A 25,693-nucleotide genomic window follows, 5' to 3' on the forward strand; every position below is an offset into this window, starting at 1 on the left:
AAATGTGCGTGGAGTCTTATTGGGGTAGTCTTTCATAATGCGGAAGTATTGATCTTCAATCCTTTGCCAATATCTCTTGGAGGTTTGATTAGTACCCGTGCATGCATCAAGAGACACCGCCCCTCCATGCTTTGATCAAAGCTTGATCTTCCAAGATAGTGTAGTTCTTCGATCTTTGGCTTTTCCCAGTTTTTGCTTGTGAATTCTCAAACGCTCCCGCTTCGATCTCCGCCAACTCGTCCGCACAACCATGATCGTCCACGCCGCCCTCCGTTTCATTGTAGTCAAAAGGTTCGAAAGGTGCTTGATCAATGTCAACCGCGTTCGTGTCCAACAAGTTCACGAACTCGGTTGTTGCATTGTTCGAACCACCGGTATAGCAAACGATAACAAGTCACGAGCTATCGAAAACAATGGCGAAAATGAAAGAGAACCACCGAAGTCCGAAGAGATATACCTTTCGGCCATTTCGTCGAACACCTCGCTCGCGGGGGGAGCGGCACCGTTGAACGGCATCGCCGGAGCACCTCCTTGCGGGGGGGATGGAGTGAGAGGTTGAAGAAGATGGCTTCCTTGAAGTCGGAACCTTCCTCCGCTTTTGCGCCCGTGGCCTTGCCGGCCTTCTCCGCCGCCGTCCGGGATCGCACAGCGGCATTGGCGCCCGGAGCGCGGGCCATCGCGGCGGGGGCAGCCGGATTCCCGCCCTGCACAACCACGTTGCCCTGCCGCTTGCGGGCAGGCGCGGCGTGTGCTTGGGCGACGCCGGCGGGGCCAACATGGCCGGCGACGAGATCCGCCCGAGGGGAAGGGGCGTGCGCGACCTCGACGGTGACGGGGGACAGCATGGGGTCGTCCATGGCGGCGAGGGACGGCCGGGGAGGAGCAGCCGGAGCTTTCGGAGGGGGGAGGGGGCAATGGTGGCGGAGGGTGCGGGGAGCAGGAAAGGGCGCGCGGAAATGTCCCTCCCATCAAATCTCGCGCCGGATTGGGGTTGAGCTCGGGTCGGCCTCCCAGCCCGTGAAGATAGAGGTTGGGGGAGAAGATTTGCCGCGCCCTGCAAAAATTTTTGCGGGCCGGTGCCGGATGCGGGGTCTGGTCGTGCAGATTTTTTGGCCCCGACCCGCAATTTGACGTTATTTTGCAGGCCGGGGCGTTTTGCGGGGTCCGCTAGAGTTGCTCTAAGAGGGGAAACGGAACCTTACAATTTTTTTAGGTGGGTTAGAGAAAATGTCTTTTCTTTTTCTTTTGAGAGAAATAGCCGCTCAGTTCTCTCAATCGTGATAAGTAGGCACCGAACAAGCATCTGGCCCAGTCGATTGAGCGGAACTGCACGGGCCCAACAAAGACAAGGGGAGCCCGAGAAACAGAGGCAGGAGAGGGTCGATCCTTCCCATCCCCAAAGGAACCCTAATCTCGATCTCAAATTTCGTCGGCGGCGGAACTCCGTCGCGACTAGCCGGAGCAGAGGGGGAGGAGGCTGAGTCCTTGGACATGGGTGTCAAGCTACCGGAGGAGGGGAAGAAGGCGCTATCCCTCGCCTATCGGAGCGGGCTAAATGCCGTCGAAAGGGGGAAGGCCGTATCCCTCGCCGTCCACGGCGGGCTCAAAGCCGAGGTCGCCGTCTACGTCGCCGTCCGGAGCGGGCTCGAGGCCGAGCAAGTGAGGAAGCTGGTCGACAACGCCGTCCAGCGCGGCGGACTGGAGGCCGATGAGGCGGAGAAGATCCTCCACCTCGCCGTCCGGAGCGGGCTCGACGCCGAGGAGACCCTCTCCGCCGCCATCCGCACGGGCCTGAAGACCGAGGAGGAGATACACGCCTGCCTGCTCCAGCAGCTGCTCGCGTCCTTCGACAAGCGAAACAGGAACGACCCCGAGCTGGACAAGTGGATACGCCCCGTCGACAGGAGCAGAAATGCCCCCAAGTTCCCCTTCTTCCTCTTCAAGATGAAGGCGTTCGCTGAGAAAGCGCAGGTATCATGGTGGATGAAGAAGTACGATATATTCCCTCCCGAGCGGCCGGGGTACACCTGCGCCTTGCGGGTCGCGCGCCTGGTGATCGGACCGGATGGATTCCGTCTGGAGCAGGCAGGGGAGGGTGGGCAGCCGGGTGCGATATCCTACCATACCGACACGAGTTACAAGAAGTGGCTACGTCCCAAAGAAGGCATCTTCAAGGAGGGCTCCTCTCCGCCTCTCAGGGAGGTCGCCGTGATCCAGAGGCTGCCCCGCGGCGAGGGGATTTCCATCATGTCTCATGTGAAAGGGCTTGGTGTCAAGCTTGGTGATGTCCTCTTTGTGTTGCACGGTTGGTCTTTAACCGTAGCCCTGACCTTCACCGAACGGGAGTTCTATGTCTCTTCCAAGTTCACAAAGGAGTCCTTGTATGCTAGCGCTGATCTTGATTTCATAGACATTACGGTCCCTGTTGAGAATCTCACCAAGAAGCTTTACCAGATGTATAAGCTGGAGGGACAAGATAAAAGGAAAGTGCAGCAGAAACAAGATAATCAGCAGACAGCGAAGCTGATGTGCCAGCAGGAGGAACGGATGCGCCAGCTCGAGGACCAGAAAAAGGAGAAACTGGAAGTCCGGCAGAGGAGAAGGGCTGAGAGGAAGAAATATGATGGCCTGCGTATGGAAATGAAGAATGTGGTTCGACAGATGAAGCAAGGAGCAAGTGCTGAAGGAATACAAGGGCAACTTGAAGAATTTGAGGACACTTGCTATTGCACCCCAATGCGTTTTCTTTTCGGAAAACCTGAACTTGATTTGGCGAAACCATCGGAAGAGGAGCTATGCCAAAGTGATGAGATGTGCAAGGAGTGTCTAGAGGAGTCTATGAAGCTTGCAGTACAGATGTAAGTGCACTATTTTTGCTATCTTCTGTCTTCATTTTAGCTCACTTGTTGGTAGGTAATTTGTCTGAAGTTATGTGGATTACACTAAAGTCCTAGTAGCCTAAAATGCATACTATTAGCACTTGGTTTCTTATGTATTTTGTGGCCTGCTTTGTTATTCACAAACTAAATTAGGAAAATATAATATGGTGATCTGCAGATGTAGGATTCTGGATTATACTAAAATCTTAGGTCTGAAATGTATGAGTGTTGTACAATTTTCAGTTTTGTATGCTGTAGCTGTAACATGCGACTGCGTCACTGTTTATCGGAAGAAAATTCCAGTTTGTAGCCTCTGCAGTTACATGTGGATTTTTCTTCTGAGAATCGCTACCTCTGGGGTTCACTATGTGATCCAAATGTATTTGATGCTGTTGCAGCGGTCAGCTTAATCTTGGTGGTGGTGGAGCTGGGGCAGGTAAGGGAATAGAGAAACCATCGCCAGCATGACGAACGACCATGAAGGTTCCATCCTATTTCTTTTGTTACTGTAGTTATGTTGTTAAATTTGATCCTTAATTCTCATAAAAGTATTGCCTAACTCCTAACCCAGGAAAAATAGTACGGGAGAGGATACAGGGTCGACCCATTCAGGGAGCTCCCTCCCTAAGAAAAGTTAACATTATAATTTGAGGAAACTTCAATGGTTATAATCAAAAAGAGCCTAGCTACTGTCAAGATTCAGATAATGCAACTGATGCATGAAATAAGTAGAATAAATATTTTGTAACCCTGGGTTTCAATTCATTTTTACCATCCATTTTCTGAAACCATTAGTAGAAAACAGGGCTTAGGTCACAAGATAGTTTTCACATTAGTCTCGGTTCAGTCAAGAACCGGGACTAATGTGAGCATTGGTCCCGGTTCGTGCGGCTAGGGGCCTGCCGGGCCTTGTGGGGGCATTGGTCCCGGTTCGTCCGGACCCTTTGGTCCCGGTTGGTGGGACAAACCGGGACCAATGGGCCACGCTCCTGGCCCACCACCCTTTAGTCCTGGTTCCTACCACAAACCGGGACTAAAGGCCTGGTCCTAGTTGTGGCTAGTGTTTAGTCCCACCTCGCCAACCGAAGGGCGCTCACATCAGTTTATAAGGCCGTCCCTCTCTGCCTTGTTGAGCTCTCTTAAAGTGAAAATAGATGCCCTTATACAGGGAATTTGACCTAAATTCACAGTAAATTTCATAAAAATTTATTATGAATTTATGTTTAATTTTCTCTATAAGCGCATCTATGTTCATTTTTATATATTTTTAAGTAAATAAACCTTAATAAAATAAATAAAACTAAATAAACCTTAATAAAATAAAATAAAATAAACTATAGTAACTACAATAAATAAACCTTAATAAATTAAGTAAAAATAGCAGCAGTAAAATAAATAAAAATAGCAGCAGTAAAATAAATAAAAATAAAATAATTAAAGTAAAATACATAAGTAATTAGAAATAAAATAAATAAGTTTTTTGTTGTAAGTAGAAACAAAACAAAACAAATAAAGCAAAAGAGAAAAAAACAGAGGAAAAAAATTATGCCACCTACTTGGCCACCACGGTCTGAATACGACTAGAAACCCATCCATGGGCCAGGATTCAGGCCTGCAGAAGGCCCAGTAGGCCCCACAGGCAAAGAGAACAGTTAGGCCCGAAAGCCTGCAGTTAAGAGGAGTTCGAGAGGGTGGGCGCAGCAGCGCTTATAAACCACTCTCGAGCTCTCTCAACTAGCGAGGTGGGACTAAACTTTTGACGCGGGGCAGCACAAGGCCTTTGGTCCCGGTTGGTGCCACCATTGGTCCCGGTTCGTGGCACCAACCGGGACTAAAGGGGGCATTGGTCCTGGTTCGTGGCACCAACCGGGACCAAAGGCCTTTAGTCCCGGTTGGTGCCACCAACCGGGACCAATGAGTTCCCTATATATACCCCATCGCCACAGCAGAGCACTCCAGAGTGCTCTGTTTTTTCTGGCCGGCGAGGGGAGGGCATTTGGGTGCTCTAGCTCACCTCCTATGCACATGAGGTGTTCGATGAAATGTCTGAGCCACACTAGTTAATCTTTGTCCTCTCGAAACTCGACCTCCGAGCTCCATTTTCCCCGAGATTTGTCTAGGTTTAGCGGTCCGTCACGTCCCGTCCCCGTCTTCACCGCCGTCGATCGCCCGCGCTGATCTCGTCGCCAGCACCACCGTGGTGAGCCTCTTGTTCTTATCTTCTTTCTGAAAGGAAAAAATTCTTCCTTTACATAGTTACTTGTCTAATTTTGTTACTTTTATTATTCCTTCTTACTACATAGTGCGATGGTTTTGGTATCCGCCCCCGTCGGCCCTCGTCCTGTCTATGATTCGGATGTGGTATATATTATCATTTTATAACTATTTGGTTCATTTATTGTTTATGACAAATATACCGACCAACGTGACATAGATTTTATTTATCTAGGAGGTGGTTGAACCGGAAATTCTAACCGACCCTATTGTCGAGAGGTTAAATTTAGTTGAAGAAGAAAACAATTACTTGAAGGAAAAAATAAAAAAAATTAAGGAGAAGATGATATTGGAGTTGCATGTTGCGGATGTCGTCGATGATCACAAGATCAAGATGGATGCAATGCGCTTGAATATTAGAAAGATTAGAAAATATGCCATTCATACCGAGGCTTGGTATCATTATGCCGTTGGATCAATTGTTACCTTGGTTGCGATTATGATCGTATTTGTTTTCGTATTGAAATGTTTTACATAGTTTCAATGTATGGTTTAATTAATTAGATGCTCTGAAGAGCTATATATATGTTGTTAGATGAGAACTATGTATGTACTTTGGTTCTAATGTGATGATGAACTTCTATTAATTTGGTCACTTAATTATCTATTCATGATGTTCTGTAATGGTTTTTGACACACTTAATTATATATAATGCACGCAGATGAACCGGCAATGGATGTACGGTGACAGACACACCTCCGAGTATATTAAGGGCGTGCATGATTTTCTCGAAGTGGCTGAGGCAAACAAGCAGAATGGTTTTATGTGTTGTCCATGCCCTAAATGTGGGAATACGAAGTCTTACTCTGACCGGAAAATCCTTCACACCCACCTGCTTTACAAGGGTTTCATGCCACACTATAATGTTTGGACGAGGCACGGAGAAATAGGGGTTATGATGGAAGACGGTGAAGAAGAAGAGGACGATGACAACTATGTGCCCCCTGAATACGGTGATGCTGCAACGGGGGAAGCTGCTGAAGATTAAGAGGAACCAGACGATGTGCCCAATGATGCTGCAAGGGGGGGAAGCTGCTGAAGATCAAGAGGAACCAGTGCCCGATGATGATGATCTCCGCCGGGTCATAGTCGATGCAAGGACGCAATGCGAAAGTCAGAAATAGAAGCTGAAGTTCGATCGCATGTTAGAGTATCACAAAAAAGGGTTGTACCCCAATTGCGAAGATGGCAACACAAAGGTCGGTACCGTACTGGAATTGCTGCAGTGGAAGGCAGAGAATGATGTGCCTGACAAAGGATTTGAGAAGTTATTGAAATATTGAAGAAAAGCTTCCAAAGGATAACGAATTGCCCGACAGTACATACGCAGCAAAGAAGGTCGTATGCCCTCTAGGATTGGAGGTGCAGAAGATACATGCATGCCCTAATGACTGCATCCTCTACCGCGGTGCGTACAAGGATCTGAACGCATGCCAGGTATGCAGTGCATTGCGGTATAAGATCAGACGAGATGACCCGGGAGGAGAAGGTAGATCCGGTGAAAGCAAAGCGCACTCTGGCTGCCCTGACAAAACCACCAAAGTCTCCGTCGAGAGGCAACTATGAGCGCATTCTTGCAAAGACATATGCCGAAGCGGAGCGATCGGGAAGTATTGTCAGTGATCGAAGGTTAAAAGAACGACGAGCTGGGAAAAAAATTGCCCAGCTCGGCGAACAAGCGAACCAATCGTGCCCCCCGCTCAAGGTGTCAAAAGACATCGTCGCTAATGATCCGAGTATGGTGCCCGGTTATAGCAATCTTGGAGATTACCTGCCCGACGATGTACATTATGAAATCATGGAGGTGGACGAACACAAATACCATTACGGGAAGCCTCTCGTCAAAGATGAAAGATCTCTAACAACGATGATGCGAAGACTACATGATTGGTACATGAAAACCTGCAGAGAGTCTGATGGGATGGATACTTTGACGCTGAGAGTTAAATCGGAGCATGACCTCGTTGGAATTGATCTGCTGAATGTTTCATTTGAGGATTTCTTCCAGTTTTACAATCAAAAGGCCCTTGATAAAACAACGATCACTTGCTACTGTCTGTAAGTAGTACTACTTATGTCATTAAGTCTCTCTATATAGGTCAGCTTTTTCATTATATGTATTTATAATTATCCTCACTATATTATGCAGATTAAAGATCGCCGAATTGAAGAAAAGACAAATCGGTGATATTGGGTTCATTAACACAAATCTCATAGATGCATATACGGTTGAAAAACATCCCAAAGAAGCCGAGGCCAACTTGCTACAATCGTTGGTATTAAATCAAAACAAAGATATAATACTCTTTCCTTACAACTTCAAGTGAGTGTTACTGTCTTGTGCATATTCGGTTTCCCTTATTAGTCCAGGTTATGGTAATATAATTGATGACTTATGCATGCATGCGCAGCTTCCACTATATTCTCCTAGAGATTAAGCTTGAGCAGGGAGTAGTAACCGTCTTAGACTCGAGACGAAATGATCCCCAGGACTATGCGAACATGACTCAAATGCTCGAGAAGTAAGTTAAATCGATCATTATCCACCATATCAGCAACTTTGTTCATTTCCTGATATCAAGTAATTGTTTTCTTTGTCTGGCAGGGTTTGGAGAAAATTCACCTCAAAAGCTCCGGGACTGCCGAAGAAGCTGCAATTTAATCACCCGAAAGTAAGTACTATAGTAGCATGTTCCGCGCATCTCCTAGTGATTCAAGCGCTAGTTTCATCAATACCATTTAGCATGCTTGCTTATCAGTTTGATTGAGCTCTATTTCTTGTAAAGTGGTTGTGGCAGGAACCCGGGAATAATTACTGTGGATACTACGTTTGCGAGTCCATCCGCTATACGACCTGTGAGCGGGGCTACACTGAAGAACAATATGAAGTGCGTAAGCAATAATATTCACAATTTTATTTTATTACCATCATTTGTGTTGAGTTTCATTTATTCATATATATATGTATTGACCCCCTTCTTCAAATTAGATGTTTTGGAAGCGGGATGAACTCCTAGCACCAGATCGTATGCGAGGAATTCAAGAGGAATTGGCGGCATTCTTCCTTGACCACGTGATCGCTGAAAACGGAGAATACTATGTGGACCCTATGTTCCTACAATTTAATTAGGAGATTGTATTGTAAGAGATAATTATTGTATATATGTAGCCGGTAGTGTCGGATAGATATACGAGAACTTGTTGTTCGACCAATATCTCGGAGAAGGAGAGGGGGTCGATATCACTTCTCTCTGTATGCATATGTTCATGACGATCTTCTGTTTCCTTCATTTGATTACTAGCTAGCGTGTCTACTCCTCTCCATACGTATATAGTACGTAGCGTCGACCAAGTACGGAGATAAGAGAGGACACTTCTCTCTATTAATTAGCTAGCTAACACAATATATGAAACACCTAAATTAACCCCTCAAAACCCCTAAACCACCCCCTTAAAAAAAACAAAACCTCAGCTCCTGCCAGCTGCTGACGCGTGGATGCCTATTGGTCCTGGTTGGTGGCACCAACCGGGACAAAAGGCCCTGCCTATTGGTCCCGGTTGGTGGCACCAACCGGGACCAAAGGCCCCCCTGCCTGGGCTGGCAGCAGCGGCCACGTGGAGGACCTTCTGTCCCGGCTCGTGTAAGAACCGAGACTAAAGGGTTAGGGCATTAGTAACGACCCTTTAGTCCCGATTCAAAAACCGGGACAAAAGGCCCTTACCAACCGGGGTAAAAGCCCCTTTTCTTACTAGTGAACTGTACTATTTTGCTGTAACACCTTTTGGTTATTACTGATGATCATGCTTACTTACTAGTAATCTTGTACATGCAATGCACGTGAATATCACACAATGTATTAATTGCATCCTAAATTAATATTTGGCAAGGTATTAATCACACGTTGATATTAGGTTGGCCATAGTTAATTGGTTAGCAGTGATATTAGGCTTGCTATTAATTAGGGAAGGGTGCTAAACACATTTAGCGTTAAACACCGGAGCGACATTGACCCTGGATAGATGTGGTTGAACGGGTAAGATGTGTTGGATCTCCGCAACTCGATCTTTTTATATTAGTATATACTAGCAAACATGCCCGCGCGTTGCAACTGGAAATAGAAATAGAAACCCCTTAGTCTAATAAGCATGCTCAAAGACCCTCCACAGGTCTGCGTCCTATATTTCAATATGTCAAACAATGTACTGATTGAGGGTAGAGTCTTTCAGGACACCGATTTGGGGCATGAGATGTGGTCCCGGGTCAATTGATCCGGATGAGCAACGCCAAGCTCAAATTATTAGTTCATTCTGAAATTTAAAGGTAAATTTGGAGAAAAAACATAATATCATTAAAAGATTTGGACACCCCCCCCTCTGCCTTTCAATCATCTCCTGATGCCGCAAGCTAAAATTTATAAGTAAAATTGAAATAAATAATACTACCAACAAATTTAAAGCAACAAATCATTAAACAGATTAACCTGGAGTAAAAACAGCAGCAAGCAGAACCTGCTTGTTTGTGTCCGGTGAGATCAGGATTGGTATCTTGCCAAGACCCCTTCCCTTCCAATTGTTGCCTGATGTCGCACAAACTCCAAACCCTATCTCCCTTGACCCTTGACTCGAACATTGCTCCTTCCAGCTTAAATCATTGCAGCCGGCCGTCAACTACTCGTGCACAATGTCACATTGGTGGGTGCGCATGAGTGGAATGGCAACGGCCGTCGCATTGTACACAACAACGTCTAAGCATCACCACGGTGTGGGCGACCGGTTGTGTTTGCATTATGCCACAATTGCACTTCGCCCCACTTTGATAGGGCGTAGTTTTCACCAGTTCCTTTTGGACAACAGATAAGTAGACATGCTTCACAGGGCGTGTCGGTCCTAGTCCATTCCCCACTTTGATCTCAAATTGATTCCACATGTATATATAGAGCACTCGGCTATGGACAACATTTGGTTTCCATGGATGGAAGAAATCTTTATTTTCCACGGAACTGGTTCTGAGTTTTTTTTTGTGAAACTAACTGGTGTTGTGGTACGTTTTAATTTTCTATCTTTTGATGTGAACACGTGACGCCAGTTGGTTTTATCTTGCTCAAAGTGTGCATGACATTTTCGTGTCCTTGCCTCAACTTTCGGCGGACGTTATTTTGCTTCTTTTTTTAGCAACGGCGGACGTTATTTTGCTGCTTCGCTGCGCTGTTGACGTCCTCTTTCCTGGCATACAACTAAGCTAGCTAGCCTAGTTAACCAATCCAATACAAAGATGGTCTATTAAAACAAAAAAACACATTTAATATGATGATAAACCTAGTTCAGTTGGCCAGAGCGTTACGACTGGACGGTAGGGTCCTGTGTTCAATCCTAACTCGGCCAACTATTTTTGCCATGTCTGCCGGGATAGTTGGGCCACTGTGCGGCTGTGGGCGATGGATGGGCTAAGGCCCAGGTGGGGGCGACCAGCCAATGCGAATCGGGATAGGCTGCTCGCGACGTATGAAGAATTTACTAAATGAATCTTTTTCTTACTCCGGATGGCATCGGGGGCATTGGTGGGTAATTTTTTCTTACTTACGGGGACAATTAAGATGACGAAGGATGGGCATTGGCAATCCTTACTTTATTAGTAGGTATATAGATATAGATGCTGATGAAACACTTTCGTTTTTGTGTGAACAATGTTGCAAGTTCCCAGCCCCGTAGGCCCTTGCACAAATTAGAATGTGCTTTGATATTCACTTTGTTTGCATATTGTGTATCCCTCTTATCAGTTTTTTGAGTGAATTAGATAATTTTATTGCACATATGTCGATAAAATGATATGCCTTGGTGCTTGATTTATCCATTTGTTGATCTATACTTGTGCATACACAGTGACTACTTCACCAATCTTTAGGCAGGCTATTTTCTTATGTACTTCTGCTATTATATAGTACACCAACCTATATTGTTGAGCATTTTAGTCCCCTGCTGTATATGAAGTCATGAATTGAGCTTACTAGTTTACAGTTGTTGCCTTCCTAATTGTTCGCATTACAGATTGTGTTTCCTGTTATTGGCAGGTCATTGCTCCCACTCACCTTAGTATGTTTTTCTGTCTCCCCATAAGGCCAGAAGTGTCATCAAAATGAAAAAGAGAAGTTCCGAAGTAATCGAAGTCTACAGATCTGTCATGTGCTGAGCTACGTTTTGTGAAGTCGTCACTTAGATTTTACTTCGTCTTCTGCTAAGATGGACCATGGTATGCAAAGCCTACGCTGGACAGGCTGGTTGCTGAAGTTGGTTGTTAACTCTTTTGGGGTTCATGAGGTGGAATTTATATGCTATGCTATGTTGCTGATATATGCTATCCTAGAAGCTGGAAGCAACTGTTGTCTGTGTGGAAGCAAAGTTAATGTATGTAGTCGCTAGATGGCTCATTGCATATTTACTGCAAACTATATGGCTCTTAATCGTAATAGTTCTATGCTGGTGATGTGATCCTGTTTTACTTTTTGAAGAGCAAATGGGCCACGGATGCAGCCCTAGATTTTCCATGAGTAGGAGCGAGCACGATCGTTAGAAGAGTTGCATCTTGAATTTTATAAAAAAGTGACGTACACATATGCAAGGCAGTTTTATCAAAATATATGACCATTTTTATCAAAATATATGGCATGGTGGAGTCATTAGAGTGAATCGTGTCAAGCTCGGTGAACAACTCTACCCTTGCCCTGTACCCTATGCTTAGTCGATGGAGGCCATGGTTGCAAGATGGATCAGCGTGGATGGCGGCAAGCGCAACATCGTTAGCTCTCTGCTGCCATGACAATTGTGCCGATATGGTCGACTTCCCCCATAGCATGGCGAGCTTGATTCGAGCGGTGACTAGAATTTAGGAGGAGTTGGGCGGAGGAGACCACCCCGTGCTTTTCATAGGGGGAGGGGATGCAACAGGAGGGCGACAGACGAGGCGAATTGGTCGGGTGCTCATAGTTGGGCCATGAATACTCTTTACTCTTTGTTTAGGGAACGCCATCATGGCTACTTTATTGAAACTTGACCAACACTTACATAATTCACTAGGAATTCAAGCAGGAAATCAAAGGGTTCATCAACCCAATTACAAGAAATTTTACCAAGGGAACTATGTTTAGCCAATTCATGTTTCATTTGCCTTTTCTAAAGCAATGTCTGAATTGGACATTTCCAATCTCAGTAATTAGATCCATGCAATCCGCATAAATTGCCGCTCCTTCATTCCACCATTTTATAGACCCTGAGCATGCACTAAGCACTTCTGTAGAATTGGACTCAGCAGTAACATATTTTTCGTTGTTTGAGAACTTTTAAGTTTTTGTGTCGTCAAAGTTGAAAATTTATTCGCAAATAGATATCTTATCATATAACCATGATATACCATAATATTTTGTAGTCATGTTAATTGAACATATTTATAGGTTTGCATGTCTTTTTTCTATGGTTCAAGATGTTATATGTTTCGGCATACACCCGCTTCCATGTCGTGTTCACCCAGTGTTCATTTCTGACCATATCTGTTTTCGTATTAGTCTTATGGGACTTTTGATTAAAAATATAAAAACAATTGTAATATCACCCACTTTAGAGCATCTACAACAATATGACACCCCCCCCTCCCCCACAAGTGTCCATGGATGTATACAATGCATCACACGACATGAGCCTGTCACCCATCACTTGTCCACCATTGTGAGCCTTTCATTTCATCATACATACTCTCATGAAACAAAAACAATCAACATCCGAAATGGGGGCGGCCAGGGTTTACCTTCGCCGTCTCGCTTAAATAGACGGATTTGGCTCCTTAGGCATGTCGAAGCGGCGATATGAATGCATCTCACCAAACCAATAACCTCCCTAACGGACCGATGGAGTTTTTTATGGGTCCCGCCCGTCTGTCTGACGTGGCGGGCGCGTCTGGACAACCCATACTGAAATCCACACATGAGATGGATATGAGGAGTATCGAAGAATCTGCATGTTTTGCTTGAGGTTAAAGGGTTCGGTTGAATGAGTTGGTTGTCCGGATGTTTCGGTGCAAAAGGGGTCCGTAGATACTCTTAAGAGCATCTTTAGCAGATCCGCTAAAATCCAGTATTGCAAAATCGGTTTAGAGTTCCCCCGAAAACGATTTTGCGGGAAGTGAAGGCTCCGCGGAACAAATCCCATAAATCTCGTACTGCAAATTTAAACATGAGTTCGCACTAGAAAATAGTTCATCACAACCATAGTTCATACATAGAAAATACAAAATCCGTGCTACAAATTAAACCTAAATCGACGGTATCACTCGTCGACGCCGAGGTAGAACTTAGCGGCGAACTTGTGGAGCGCGTTGGCAAGGACATGCTCCTCCTTGGTGACGGTAAAACAGTCAGCGATGCCCTCTTCTCCGGTAGCCACAGCGCGCGCCGCAGCGACGAGCTCCACATTGGCCCGCTGGCACCTCTGGAAGTGTGGAAAGAGGTTGGCGTCAAACTCGTGGAAGCTAGCTCAAGGGCTCCTCCCGCCGGTGTGGGAGAGCTAGCCGCAGTTGCACGCTTGCTTCAAGCGCCATGGCTCGACGACAGGCCAACTAGAGCTGTCGGCTTCCGCGTCTTGCCGTGCGAGCTTGCATGGCAGCGACCCGCCACGGCCGCGAGCACCACCGACCATCGAGAAGAGGAAAAAATGGAGTAGAAACGTCAAGATTTGTCACCAGAGTTGGGGAGGGCTAGAGGTGGGGCGAGCGGATTACGATGAAGGGGATAGAGTTTGCTAACCCTAAAACCCGGACGTATAGCGCCGGAGGGATGGATATGCGGTTGACCCTAAAAAAATTGGACACGTCTAGCCAACACTCGGCCGCTCGTGATGGTTAGCAAGCGGCCGACCATTTTATGATATTTCTTATCCCTCCTCTTAATTAGGAAAAATTACTCCTCTAATCTCTTTTTCCATGACGTATTAAATGCCAGTACAGCCATATCCTTCGTTGCATGCATTTTTCTATCTTGTGCATTTAACTTGTGGTTTCAAATTTTTAAAAAGGTATAACTTTCAATCCGCGAGTCGGAATTACGATTCATTTTTACCGTTGGAACCCTTGCGACGTGCTCTTCGAAACTAGATGTTGTATGGGTATGTTCGACGAATTTTTTGTGTGCAACTTAATCCCTGTTTGATGCAACTATCCAGAGTCAATGTGCAACTACATGACTGTCGATGTGCAACTTTTTCCTACTAGTGAACGTTCACTTTTCACTCATGCGAACAGATAACTTTTGAGTCTAACATCAGAACTAAGATCCGCTTTCACCGTTGGACCCCGCGCGGTGTGCTCTTCGACTAGATCCCGCATGAGTATATTGCGACAGATTTTATTGTGTGCAATTTAATCCCCGTTAGGTGCAACTGCCTAGTAGTCAATGTGCAACTTTCTCCCTAGCCATGGACGTGCAGTTTCACTGATGGCACGTCCACCCCAACCTACCCCCTAACAATGAGATGTGCAACTTCGTCAGTTGCCCAGGCCAACTGCTTAGTAGTTGATGTGCAACTTTTCCCTGCCCGTGGATGCGTGGATTTCACTATTTGCTGCCTCGGCCAACTGCCTAATAGTGGATGTGCAACTTCAGATGCTTCCTCGGCCAACTATCTAACAGTGATGTGCAATTTTCCCTCATACCCTATGGAAGTCTAGTTTTCCCAGCTAGTACCCTGTCTGAACCACCCCTACTAGTGAGATGGACCACTTTAGCACCCCGTCTCTATGCATCTTTTCAGTACCGCCTGGATGTTCAGTTTTCACCATCCAACTATTCCTGCCAGTGAGATGTGCGACTTCGTCTGTTGCCCCGGCCAACTACCTAGCAGACTATGTGCAAGTCCACATGTTACCCCTGCCAACTCAAAGTACACAAGAAGTTGCACATCGACAACTAGAAAGTTAGCTGGAACAATAGACTAAGTTGCACATATTGCTGGTAAGGTGGGTGGGGCGGGGTGTGCATGAAAAATTACACACAAGTAGTGAAGGGGTGCACATCGACTACAAGGTAGTTGGCAGGGCCAGTAGACTACTTGCATGTCAAAAAAGGTTGGTTGCCATGGTTGCTAGGTTACAACCTCAGTTGGATCATGTAGCTCAAAAAATTGGTTTTGAAAAAAAAATGCACCAAGCAGTACTAAAGTTGCACAATGTACTAATGGAGTTGCACCATATGGAATTACAGTTGGCATAAAAAAATTCGTCGAAATATACCATGTAGGATCTAGTTTCAAAGATATCGTCGTAAGGATTCCAAAGGTGAAAACAGATCTGAATTCGAACATACGGTGCAAAAGATATGACTTTTTGAAAAATTGAAAACCCGAATAAATCAAGCATATCTGTTTTTTTCAAAGCAATGTGACCCGTGTGAACATATTTAATGCCACCGACAAAAGTTTTTGCACATGTATGCTTGTAAGGCCAGCCGCTCGTTTCAGCGCGATCGAGCGCACGCACGATTAGGTAATTACGAAAAAAATACGGGTCAAGATCTCTTCAGTACTCCCTCCGTCCTTAAAAGAGTGTACTATCAATTTTGTTGGAAAGTCAAACTTTTTTATGTTTGACCGTATTTATACAATACTAGACCAACATTTATGCCATAAAATTAGTAGCATTAGATTCGTAATAAAATATATTTTCATCATATACCTATTTGGTTTCACAAGCATTGACATATTTTCGCATAAATTCGGTTAAACTTTGAGATAGTTTGACTCTTCAATAAAGTTAGAAATACACTTTTTTAAGAACGGAGGAAGTACGAAACAAAGCGGGATCCAGTAAAACGGCCAGAATTTTATGGGACTAGACTTTATTATTAATTCGTTTTCGCTCCTACAATTCGCCCGCCCGGTGCAGCGAGAGCAAAGACACCAGCCATCCCGATACAAAAGGCCACCATTCCATTGAGTGTCGACGAGCCCGGCTACAGGAGCAGGGACAGATTAGTCATTCCCCGAGTTGTTCCCGTGGCACCGTCTCATCCTTCTCCTATCTGGCGGCGAGTAAACCCTAGAGCGCCGCCACTACTCCGTCGCCGGCCATCCCGTCCTCCCGCAGGCCACCCCCTCCGCCCTCCGCTCCCTTCCCCTCGTCCACCTCTTCTCCATCTCCGACAGTGGCGCTAGGGTGAGCTTCTCACGCCGGCTTTATCCGTCACCGAGGTGAGCGCCCGGCTCTCCCTTTCCTTCTCCCAAATCCCCCCCTCTCTCTCTCAACCATCGGCAGCTGCCATGTTGTTGATTTTGAAATAGCTGGATGACTCTGGATCTGTCTGGTGATGTCCTTATTTCATCAATATTTTGCAATGCCGATGAGTAATATCGTGGATCTGCAGGTTGCCGAGTTTGCCCGTATTATGCTTTCTCATGCTTGTATTATCGATTTGGATCCTTTCCCAATAACAATAGGATATTCCGAGTTCCCGAAATATGAATCATCCATCCGGACATCTTATTTCAAAATTGAAAATGCTTGGTGTTAAGAGTTGGTCATCATTTCTCGCCATGCTTCATTGCATGATTATTGCTCGATACATCTTTTGTAAACATAGAATTTGGAAACCGGAAGAGACCATCTTATCTTTTTCCCCCCTTATCTGGTTGATTGATTTCTCACTTTCTCTGTTCTCATTCAAAAGGTGTTTGGACTCATACCTTCTTCAGTTAGTGACAACTTGAGTAAAGTTTATAAATCCAATCCTTTGGAATAGTTTTCCATTTGATTCATATATTGAGAATTTTTGGTTAATTATTTTGCTTTTCATCAGTGTGAAGGTTGAAATGTATTGTTTCACAAACTCAATACTGCTTAATACATCTGGTGTAAACATAGAATTTTGTAAACCAGAAGAGACCATTTTATCTTTCTTTTTTTCCTTTCTATTGTAGATATTATATTGTTGATTGATTTCTCACTTGCTCAGTTCTCACACAAAAGGTGCTTGTTTTTCATGCCTTCAGGTTCTCTGGTACCTTTGTACACTACCCCGGATTCAATCAGTGACAGCTTGAGCTAAGGTACATAAGTCCAACCCTTGAAATAAATTTTCCCTTCGATTCATATATTAAGATTTTAATTTGTTTGCTTTTTATTAATATGAAGGTTGGAATGTATTTGAGCCATAAACTCAATTTTTGCAAGACTTTGGAACAAAAGTTTGACAATGTATGAGAATGGAACTCTCATTGTTGGACTTTATTTCAAGAAAGATATTGAGAATTTTTGGGATAGCTTTGAGAATGGGGATGCAATTAATCAAGAATGATTGGGATAGGCTATGGTATGGAACACCAGAAATCGAGAATCGTTGGGAAGTGCTATGCCAATGGGACAGTTAATTTCGGGCAAGTAATCAAGAATCGTTGGTCTAGGCCATGAGAAACTTTAGTCGTCATTCTCATTCCAAGCAACCAAGAATTGTTGGATAGCATCTAATCCCAAGCATGCAACTAATCAAGAACTTTTGGTATCGGCTTTGAGAATGGAGAATGGAAGTTTCATTGCCAAACCTTTTATGACAAGCAAAAGCAAGTATGAAGAATGGTTGGGGGTTGTGTTATTTGAACAATGAATGGTAAACCACAAGAATGCAACTATGGTTTGAAGGCAATCTTTGGAAGCTAATACACAAGAGTTTTGGAGGAAATTTGGATGAGGAGCAAAAAATAAGGCTCCTCGCTACATTGGTTACCCGTTTTGTGCTGATATGAAGCAAAATCTCCAAACGAGTTTTAAGCTTTCAATTAGGTGGTAGTTTCAGTTTGGAAACTGAGAATTTTGCGCTGATTATGTTGGAAATATTTTAATTCCCATATGAACGCGGAAAATTCGTGTATTCCAAACAGGGCTAGGATGGAGTACTATGCTTGTAAATAATTTTTTATCTTTATCTTATTTTTAGCTTTTAATGTCAATTTATATCTTTATAAATTTGATCTATAATGAGATCTACTTCAACGAAGATATTTAGATTTTGTGGTGTTTCTCATCTGTTTCTTGTTCCATCACATCATGTTAGGCCCGTGCAATACAAATCAAATATAATGCCATTTCTGAGTTAGTTATGGGAAACATGCAAGTGAAGTGGATAGATGAAACCAAAAATGGGTGCATAAAGTCATGGTAAACAAAAATTACAATGGACCTGCACCTAAGAGCAGTTTGGCAATGTTAAAATGATTTTGCTGTTTTTTGTCGAATGCAAATTTTGAAGCTCTTAACAACTGCCCATTATTTGAATATATGCAATCTAGTCATATGGCAGAGCAATTTTTCATCATGTAGATTGTACGTAGAATGGTGACATGCACTGAAGAGCAGTTTGGGCTACCATAGAATGGCTCGGCTTTAGCCTGGTCCGTGGACCCCAAATAGCACTGAATATTCATTAAAAGTTAGTAGAAAATCAAGCAAGTTAATGAAAAATCTTATAAGCCGCACCTATGTGTGTTAAGGCGGCTCTATGCACCCCCAATGCGCATGTGCCTGACTCATTTAGCAACGGAGAGAACTGGTCGATCCGGTGTTAGAGATGACGCAATTGGTCTGCTGACGATGGTGGGGACGAAGTGAGGAGGCGTATTGACCTTGAGCTGACGCTGATGTGCACTGTAGGTGAGAGGAAGTGACTAAGTTGTTGCTCGGACAAGATCATGTAGGCTAGGGATGGGTTGTAGCGGGGCTAGACGGTGCCGGAGGAGGCTGCGGGTGCTGGCAGACAACGGTGGGGGGCCAAAGTCGGTGGGCGGGTCTTCATAACGTGGCGGTGACGGTGGCCGCAGGGGTGGACAACGGTGGTGGACTCGACCTACCTCCGCTCGCTGTAGGTAATGGTGCTCCTATTGCACGCTAAGAGTGGCAAATAGGAGACCCTAAGTTAGTACTCCTGTTGGGGTTTATTGGACCTCCTCATATTAGGTACTTTGACCATCAATTTAATCAATAAAATATGAACTATATGCTACAAAAGTTATATTGTGGGAACCTTATTTTGAATGCAAATTCATAATATACTGTTTGCCCCATATACATCTTATTTTGTTTGTCATATAGATGACAAAACTTTGACCTTAAATTGGAGAAAATTGCTTAAAGCGCATGGTAGCTTAAAATATGCACGTGCCAGCCCGATGCACCTAACTATTTCTATGTCCGTCATCAAGATTGGTTGAATGCTGATCTAATTAAAGTATAGAAATGTGGCGATATTTCAGATGATGTTTATCCAACTTCTGTGATACATGATAAAATGCAAGACTGTAAAAATGCAAGATTGTAGTATTTCCAAGTGATACATGATTCTCAAAATGCAAGACTGTAAAAACATACAAAGATGATCTAAAGGCAAGAGGGTTGAAAAACACTGATATTTTGTTTGTTTGATCCATAGCATTGTACAAAGAGATTTTGAGGTGTCCTTTTATCTTTTGACTACCGGTGGGCGTATATGATACTTAGATTGCTAGGTAGGATAATGCTCTAGTATTTCTTAGAAATTTGATCGAATGAGTACTACAAGCCAAATTACCTCTTTAGAGAAGGTTCTAAGGATTGCAATCCTCCCAGAAATTCTTTAAATCTAACTGAACGCAAGAAGATGGATTTACTTGCAGAGGTTTACCTCTTTTTTTTCTGTAGTATGAGTTGATTGCCAATTTGGAATTTCAAATCTTTGCAGGATATGGTACATTCAATTTTTATTTAGAGTTAATGTTAATTTTGAGAGTCAAATTAGATAGTCAGTTGAATAATTATTAGATTCCCCGAATAAAAGAAGAAACCTATTAGATTGTATGTATAGTTTGTGCCTCGCTTGTTACAAGGTTCGAAAGGAAAGCAAGCTTGCTTAATTTCTTTCCATCTCATTCTTCTGTACTACTTATTTAATGTTTTGCAAAATTAAATTCTTTCCATCCAATTATTTTATCTTGCTTGTTTAATTCTCTGCAAAATCAATTTCTATGCATCTTCTATGTGTTTATTTTTTATTTTTCTTCCTGTCTCAGCCCCCACAAATATAGTCTGTAAAACAACCTATAATCACAACTTGCACGCATAGATTCATTATTGTAAGTGTGGTAATCGTTGGCTCATAGATTCTCTTTTGCAAATTTGTTTTTTCGAGCGGACACTTACTGTTATCAAGTACAAAATCTATGTTTTGTTTTAAGTTTACACATTGTTATACTTTGTAGTACAAGTTTAATAGGTTGGCATTTTGTGTTCTTTTCTACATTTATCAAGGTTTTGACATATTTGTAGAAGGTTTTAACATTTTTTAATGCATAAAATAAGGTCACCCCTTATTTTAACTCTGTTATTCATAATGCTTACAGACAATGAATGCACAACAACCACAAAATCAACCTCCCCTGCTCACGCCGGAGGCATTTATGAACCAAGTTGGTGAACCCCTGGTCACAATCAACCTGTCCAAGCCGTTGCCAGCTTTCGTGCTCCAAAAGCATTACAAGAGGTTCACAAAGAGGGTTTCGGAAAGATGTGATTCATTCATCGGCAAAGCCTACGCGAGGCCCAAGCTCCCTTCCATACCAGTTTTTGCCTCCATTGCCTTTGTGATGGACCACGCCGTCGATCCAACACGAGTTTGCTTCCAGCTACGCGATATGTACTGCATGGGAGTTCTGAGCGATGATGATATCCTTTATCAGGTCGGGAGGGCGAACAATACCAGAAGGATTACCGACAATGCGATTTTTCTTGGCATAGGGGAGACTTACGGTCAGCTACTGGCCCTGGGAGCCGCACCGGCACCACCACCGGTTCAAGTGAACAAACAGGCCTTCATTGACGCATACTACCGGTTTCGTGAGCTTGGAACCCCTGCACAGGACAACGCCAGGGTAGCATTTGGCATCGGGATAACCGCCTTGGGCTTCATGGAGCCGTGCCGGCAGGCTGCGTTGGTGGGCATGCCAGGCAGGCATCACGGCTCAGAGGCGTACGCCGGTGTGGTCCGTGGAGGCCCCGTGTGGCAGGTCCTGCAGAGCTGGGAGGACAACTCGCTGTCAGCCGAGGGAATGAGAGAGGCGCAGAATGGGAACCTGGCCTGGACCGAAGACAAAAGTGAGCTTCTTCGCGCACAGAAGGAGGTTTTGATTATCAAATCAAATCCTCGTGTCCCTGCTGGCCCTCGGCCCAACCATATGCGAGATACGGACTACTCGGCAGACGATTAGTTGACTCAAATTTTGCACAGTAAGATTCTCAGTGTCGTAGTTGCGCTTGTAAATCACGAGGTGATCAGCTATCATGGTCAAACTGAAGGTTTGAAGAGCTTCGCGCACAGGGTGCCTAACATGCATGCCCTTTCTAGTTTCTATGGCTTTTATTTCGCTTTCATACCGGTTCCTGATTGTGGGATATCCTACAGTTATACCTTCTGATCATGGGTACCCGCTCTTGAGCTGATATCAGATTGTTATATGCCTAGTTCAGCATGCTTGATATCAGATTGTTATATGTGCACCTAGTTCAACATGCACAGTCAGGGTACTGTTTAAGATTCTTGCAGAAACAAATATGTCTACTGGAGCGTCATATCAAGCGAGAGGTCAAATGTGCTTACATGATTTTGATGTGTTATTAATTAATACTACTTTTAAGAACTTGCTTCTATGTACTGAAATTTCGTAGCTCCTGCATCTGCACGTATATTACAGTTCTCGCCTAATGAATCCCAAATGTATATTTTGGGATTTGGATAAAAATTGCAGTTCAATGGGCTATCTATTTGTCCAGAATATCCACGGACAGCTCAATTCTTCCCCCCACCCCAAAAGTTTGCAGGTCCATTTCTGCCTCTACCTTGACCTCATTCGCTCGACCTCCATGTCTACTCCTATGCCGTGGAATGACACAGTGAATCTGAGCAGTTCCGCGAACGAGGTTGGACTGTTGGTTTGATCTGACGGCTCAACAGGTCATTAGATCTGATAGCCTAACAGAAAAAAAAGAGATAAAAAATAACGTTAAGGGGCCCATGCATCAACGTGCATATGCCTCGATCTAACTAACACGTCCTGATCGGGGGCGTCCAAAACCAACTCAAGTTTGAGTCCCCTGTCGCCAGTGCTACATATAAGGGAAGGGGAGCTTCGGCCTCGTGCGACCTGACTAGTTCACGTACGATCTCTAGCTCCCCAAAATTCTATCACCCTAATCTGATCGGGATAGTGTTGCTGTGATGGGAAGGCTTAGCATAGTTGTGGCCATGCCAGGCCAGTGCCGGTGGCGAACTGAGGGGATCAAGACGTCAAGGAGATCGACTACGTCCTCTAAATCATCCATCAATCTCGCCTGCAACGAGCAGACATTATGACGACCTCTATGACCTGTTATGATCCCTAAACCTTCTCTGCTCATGTCAGTTGGGTGCTCTAGATGCAATCAAATTATGTGTATGGTATCCTAGTGATGCATTAGTTCCAACAACGGTATCAGTCGCCTACATGATTGTACTAGAACCCTAATTTGATCAGTAGATCAATCTCATGATTAGGGATTCATGTCTAAGAATAGTTCATTATGCTCTGGCCACCGTGCGAGATCATGCTGCTTGCCCTCTATTAATGATCATGTTTTATTCTAATTGACTCAATAAGCACTGCTTACTCATGTAAATCAATTTTTAAATAACCCCTGTTAATGTTTAATGCTCACAATCATGTTCTGGTTAATTGTATTTGATCCATAACCCTGATGTTAACAATTGGAACAAAGGGGGCATCTAAATGCATGATCAGAAACCCTAGATCGAAGAAATCCCCAATTTGGTAGAACCCTAATTTTTTGCAATTACGCCCCCCTTAAATCAAGCACTGATGCACACGAATTAGGGGAAGATTGAGCAGAAATGCTCACCTTGATGCGCCGCGTAGTCGCCTTTTCCCCTCAGGGCCCGTGCAACGCCCACCGTTGAGTGAGGGCGAAGACGTCGTGACGCCGCCGTCCCCAGGAAGACGCATATAACGTAGTTGAGCCGCCGCCGCGATCGCTCTAATGGACCCACCCTTGTTTTGGCCGACGCCGAGCAGGTCGACGTAGTTCATCATACCGCGGTGGCCGGCGCCCTCCTCCCTGAAACGCCATGTGCGCGGACGCCGGAGCCACGCTTGACGGGGAAGCGTGCGCAATTCAATCCGCTGCACGCTCCTCCAGCGAGCGTAGCTGGCGCGCCGCCATGGGCGGCGCGCCTCGGGCCGCTGTCGAATTTTGTCGCCGCTCTCTGTACGAGCGTGAAATGCAGAGGTGTCGGAGGAGAAATGGCCTAGGGTTTTCAGCCGGTGGTTGTTTTGTTCCGACCGCGATTGACGCGGACCGTCCAATGGGCAGCGACGCTCTCTGCGCGGGCCTGGGCACTTAAGGGCCGTTTTCTCGACCGTGCTTCAGCCCATGTTGTTTTTAGTCAAGCGAGAAGTTTTCTTAATGCTACTAGACTAGGCGCATTTCAGGTAACCGTGGGTATTTTGGGCCAAAATTAGTTTCACGAGTTTCTGTGTTTTTCAGTGCATTGTAAGTTAATACTTATTGTGTTTTTGCACTATTTCAGCCAGAAATTGCATGATATAATGATGAATCAATATATGCTATTATTCTGAGTAATTTTTGAAAGTGCTAGTTATCGACTAGAAGGCGGGGGGGGGGGGGGGGGGTGAATAGGCGATTTTTATGAAAGTATTCAAAACACGAGGTCTTTAAGACAAACAGTAGAAATGAACCTATTGATATGCAGCGGAAGATAGACTACATTAGACAAGCCATAGTCAAGTAAGCAATGTAGTGAAAGCACGAAGACTATCAGCAGCTAGGTAGTATGGATCAGGATGGAAGACAGTATGATGTCAAACAGTAAATAGTTTTCACTCAGTGAAGTCAATCAGATCAGACAAGTAGGCAATGATTTCATGAAGACAAACTGTAAAGTAAAGGGAAGTGAAGGATAGAACCAGTTGCTTGGTGAAGACAAGGATTTGCTACACCAGTTCCAGTTGTTGTGACAACTGTACGTCTGGTTAGGGAGGTTGAGATTTAACTCAGAAGACCGCATGCATCTTCACCTTATTTCCCTTGAGCTAAGAACACCCAGTCCTCGCCCAATCACTCTGGTAAGTCTTTAAGGTAGACTTCCAAATCTTCACAGACTTCGTTCACCGGCGATCCACAATGACTCTTGGATGCTCAGAACGTGCTGCCTAACCGGCTGGAGGATTCACAGTCCTCAAGTGTAACATGTCTTCAGGCCACGTGGACAGAAAGACTTCAGTGATGCCTAACACTCTTTGGCTCTGAGTGTTTTGGGCTTTGTCGACCGTCGCAAGGATCTCTCTCTCAAATGCTTCGAAGGTGGGTTGCTCTCAAACGACAAAAGTCGGGCACTAACTCTGAGCAGCCACCAATTTATGGTGTAGGGGATGGGCTATTTATAGCCAGGAGGCAACCCGACCGGATTTGTCCGAAATGACCCTGGGTCACTAAGGAACCGATACGTGTCCAACTGTCGGATTTGAAACACACGCGACAGCTTTACTTGGGCTACAAGCCAAGCTGACTCATCCAGCTCTGGATAAGATTTGCTCTCATTGTCTTCGTTAGAAGACATAGGATTTTGGTTGAGCATCACATTAGTCACTCTGACTTTGTTCACTTGGACCCCACTTAACAGTACGGTGGTTCCTATGACTCAACAAAGAAGAAAAGGAAACTACAAAACAACTATGTCTTCGCACTCCATAGTCTTCGAGTGAATGTCTTCACATGTCATAATCTTCATCGTGAATGTCTTCACATACCACCATTGTCTTCAATGTCTTTACACATTTTTAGGGTTCATCTTTGATAGGTAAACCGAATCAATAAGGGACTACTATATGTGTTATCCTGCAATTCTCACAAACACATTAGTCCTCAACCAAATTTGTCGTCAATACTCCAAAACCAACTAGGGGTGGCACTATATGCACTTACAGTTTTGAACCAACGAGATCTTTTATTTGGAATTTATGATTGAATATCATTTTAAACGTCATATAATGACAAATCCTTAATGATTAAATTTGATGTTTAAATTGAGGAAATATGACTCTAATTTTAATTCAGACCAACGTTGTTTTAATATTATGAGTCACCCCTTATGATGTTTTACTTCCATGTTTTTTCTACCCAAAGGTGATTTAACATGTAGTTGAAATTAAATCCTTGGCATGTTTGTTTATTTACCAACATAAATTTATAATCATGCAAGTCTATTTATGATAATTGCAGCTTCCGCTCCATTCCGGTCCGACACGATCGAACCACTTACGGGGAGTAACTTCCCGCATTGGAAGTCCCAATTCGAATTATGTTTGGGTTGTAATGAGTTTAGTTATGCCTTGACGGAAGAAAAGCCTATAGCACCCGTGCAAAGTGCTACAGGGTATGCAAACCTCAAAAAGGACTATGATGTTAAGATGG

At 44.4% G+C, this 25,693-nt stretch overlaps 2 protein-coding genes and 1 long non-coding RNA gene across 5 annotated transcripts; all 3 read left to right on the plus strand.

The window, feature by feature from the left end:
- Positions 1-1,259: 1,259 nt before the first annotated feature.
- On the plus strand, positions 1,260-5,928 carry LOC109752206 (uncharacterized). Of its 3 annotated transcripts, none has more exons than XM_073509106.1 (3): positions 1,260-2,858; positions 3,278-3,362; positions 5,816-5,928. In XM_073509106.1, the coding sequence occupies exons 1-2, from the start codon at positions 1,492-1,494 to the stop codon at positions 3,345-3,347; spliced, it is 1,437 nt and encodes a 478-aa protein (XP_073365207.1). In that variant the 5' UTR covers positions 1,260-1,491; the 3' UTR covers positions 3,348-3,362; positions 5,816-5,928. The 3 variants fall into 3 exon arrangements, with proteins under 3 accessions (XP_073365207.1, XP_040255874.1, XP_020166698.1); XM_040399940.3 differs by lacking the exon at positions 5,816-5,928 and adding an exon at positions 3,451-5,803; XM_020311109.4 differs by lacking the exon at positions 5,816-5,928 and having other exon boundaries at positions 1,261-2,858; positions 3,278-3,363.
- Positions 5,929-6,625: 697 nt separating this feature from the next.
- On the plus strand, positions 6,626-8,449 carry LOC141041801 (uncharacterized). Its single transcript, XM_073509108.1, has 6 exons — positions 6,626-7,212; positions 7,304-7,477; positions 7,566-7,676; positions 7,760-7,826; positions 7,941-8,042; positions 8,144-8,449. The coding sequence occupies exons 1-6, from the start codon at positions 6,626-6,628 to the stop codon at positions 8,282-8,284; spliced, it is 1,182 nt and encodes a 393-aa protein (XP_073365209.1). The 3' UTR covers positions 8,285-8,449.
- A 7,721-nt stretch (positions 8,450-16,170) lies between these two features.
- On the plus strand, positions 16,171-22,196 carry LOC123497166 (uncharacterized). Its single transcript, XR_012203920.1, has 3 exons — positions 16,171-16,380; positions 17,179-17,235; positions 20,554-22,196. It is a non-coding gene; the product is annotated as an uncharacterized lncRNA (long non-coding RNA).
- The last annotated feature ends 3,497 nt before the right edge of the window (positions 22,197-25,693 follow it).

This window comes from Aegilops tauschii, chromosome 2 (assembly GCF_002575655.3).
Source record: "Aegilops tauschii subsp. strangulata cultivar AL8/78 chromosome 2, Aet v6.0, whole genome shotgun sequence".
Classification (NCBI taxonomy): domain Eukaryota; kingdom Viridiplantae; phylum Streptophyta; class Magnoliopsida; order Poales; family Poaceae; genus Aegilops; species Aegilops tauschii.

Excerpts from the sequence above, each read along its gene's own strand:
- LOC109752206 (XM_073509106.1), top strand. The coding sequence starts at position 1,492 with ATGGGTGTCAAGCTACCGGAGGAGGGGAAGAAGGCGCTATCCCTCGCC. Across the intron at positions 2,859-3,277 it reads ATGAAGCTTGCAGTACAGAT|CGGTCAGCTTAATCTTGGTG; the intron begins GTAAGTGCACTA and ends ATGCTGTTGCAG.
- LOC141041801 (XM_073509108.1), top strand. The coding sequence starts at position 6,626 with ATGACCCGGGAGGAGAAGGTAGATCCGGTGAAAGCAAAGCGCACTCTG. Across the intron at positions 7,213-7,303 it reads ACGATCACTTGCTACTGTCT|ATTAAAGATCGCCGAATTGA; the intron begins GTAAGTAGTACT and ends TATATTATGCAG. Across the intron at positions 7,478-7,565 it reads CTCTTTCCTTACAACTTCAA|CTTCCACTATATTCTCCTAG; the intron begins GTGAGTGTTACT and ends ATGCATGCGCAG.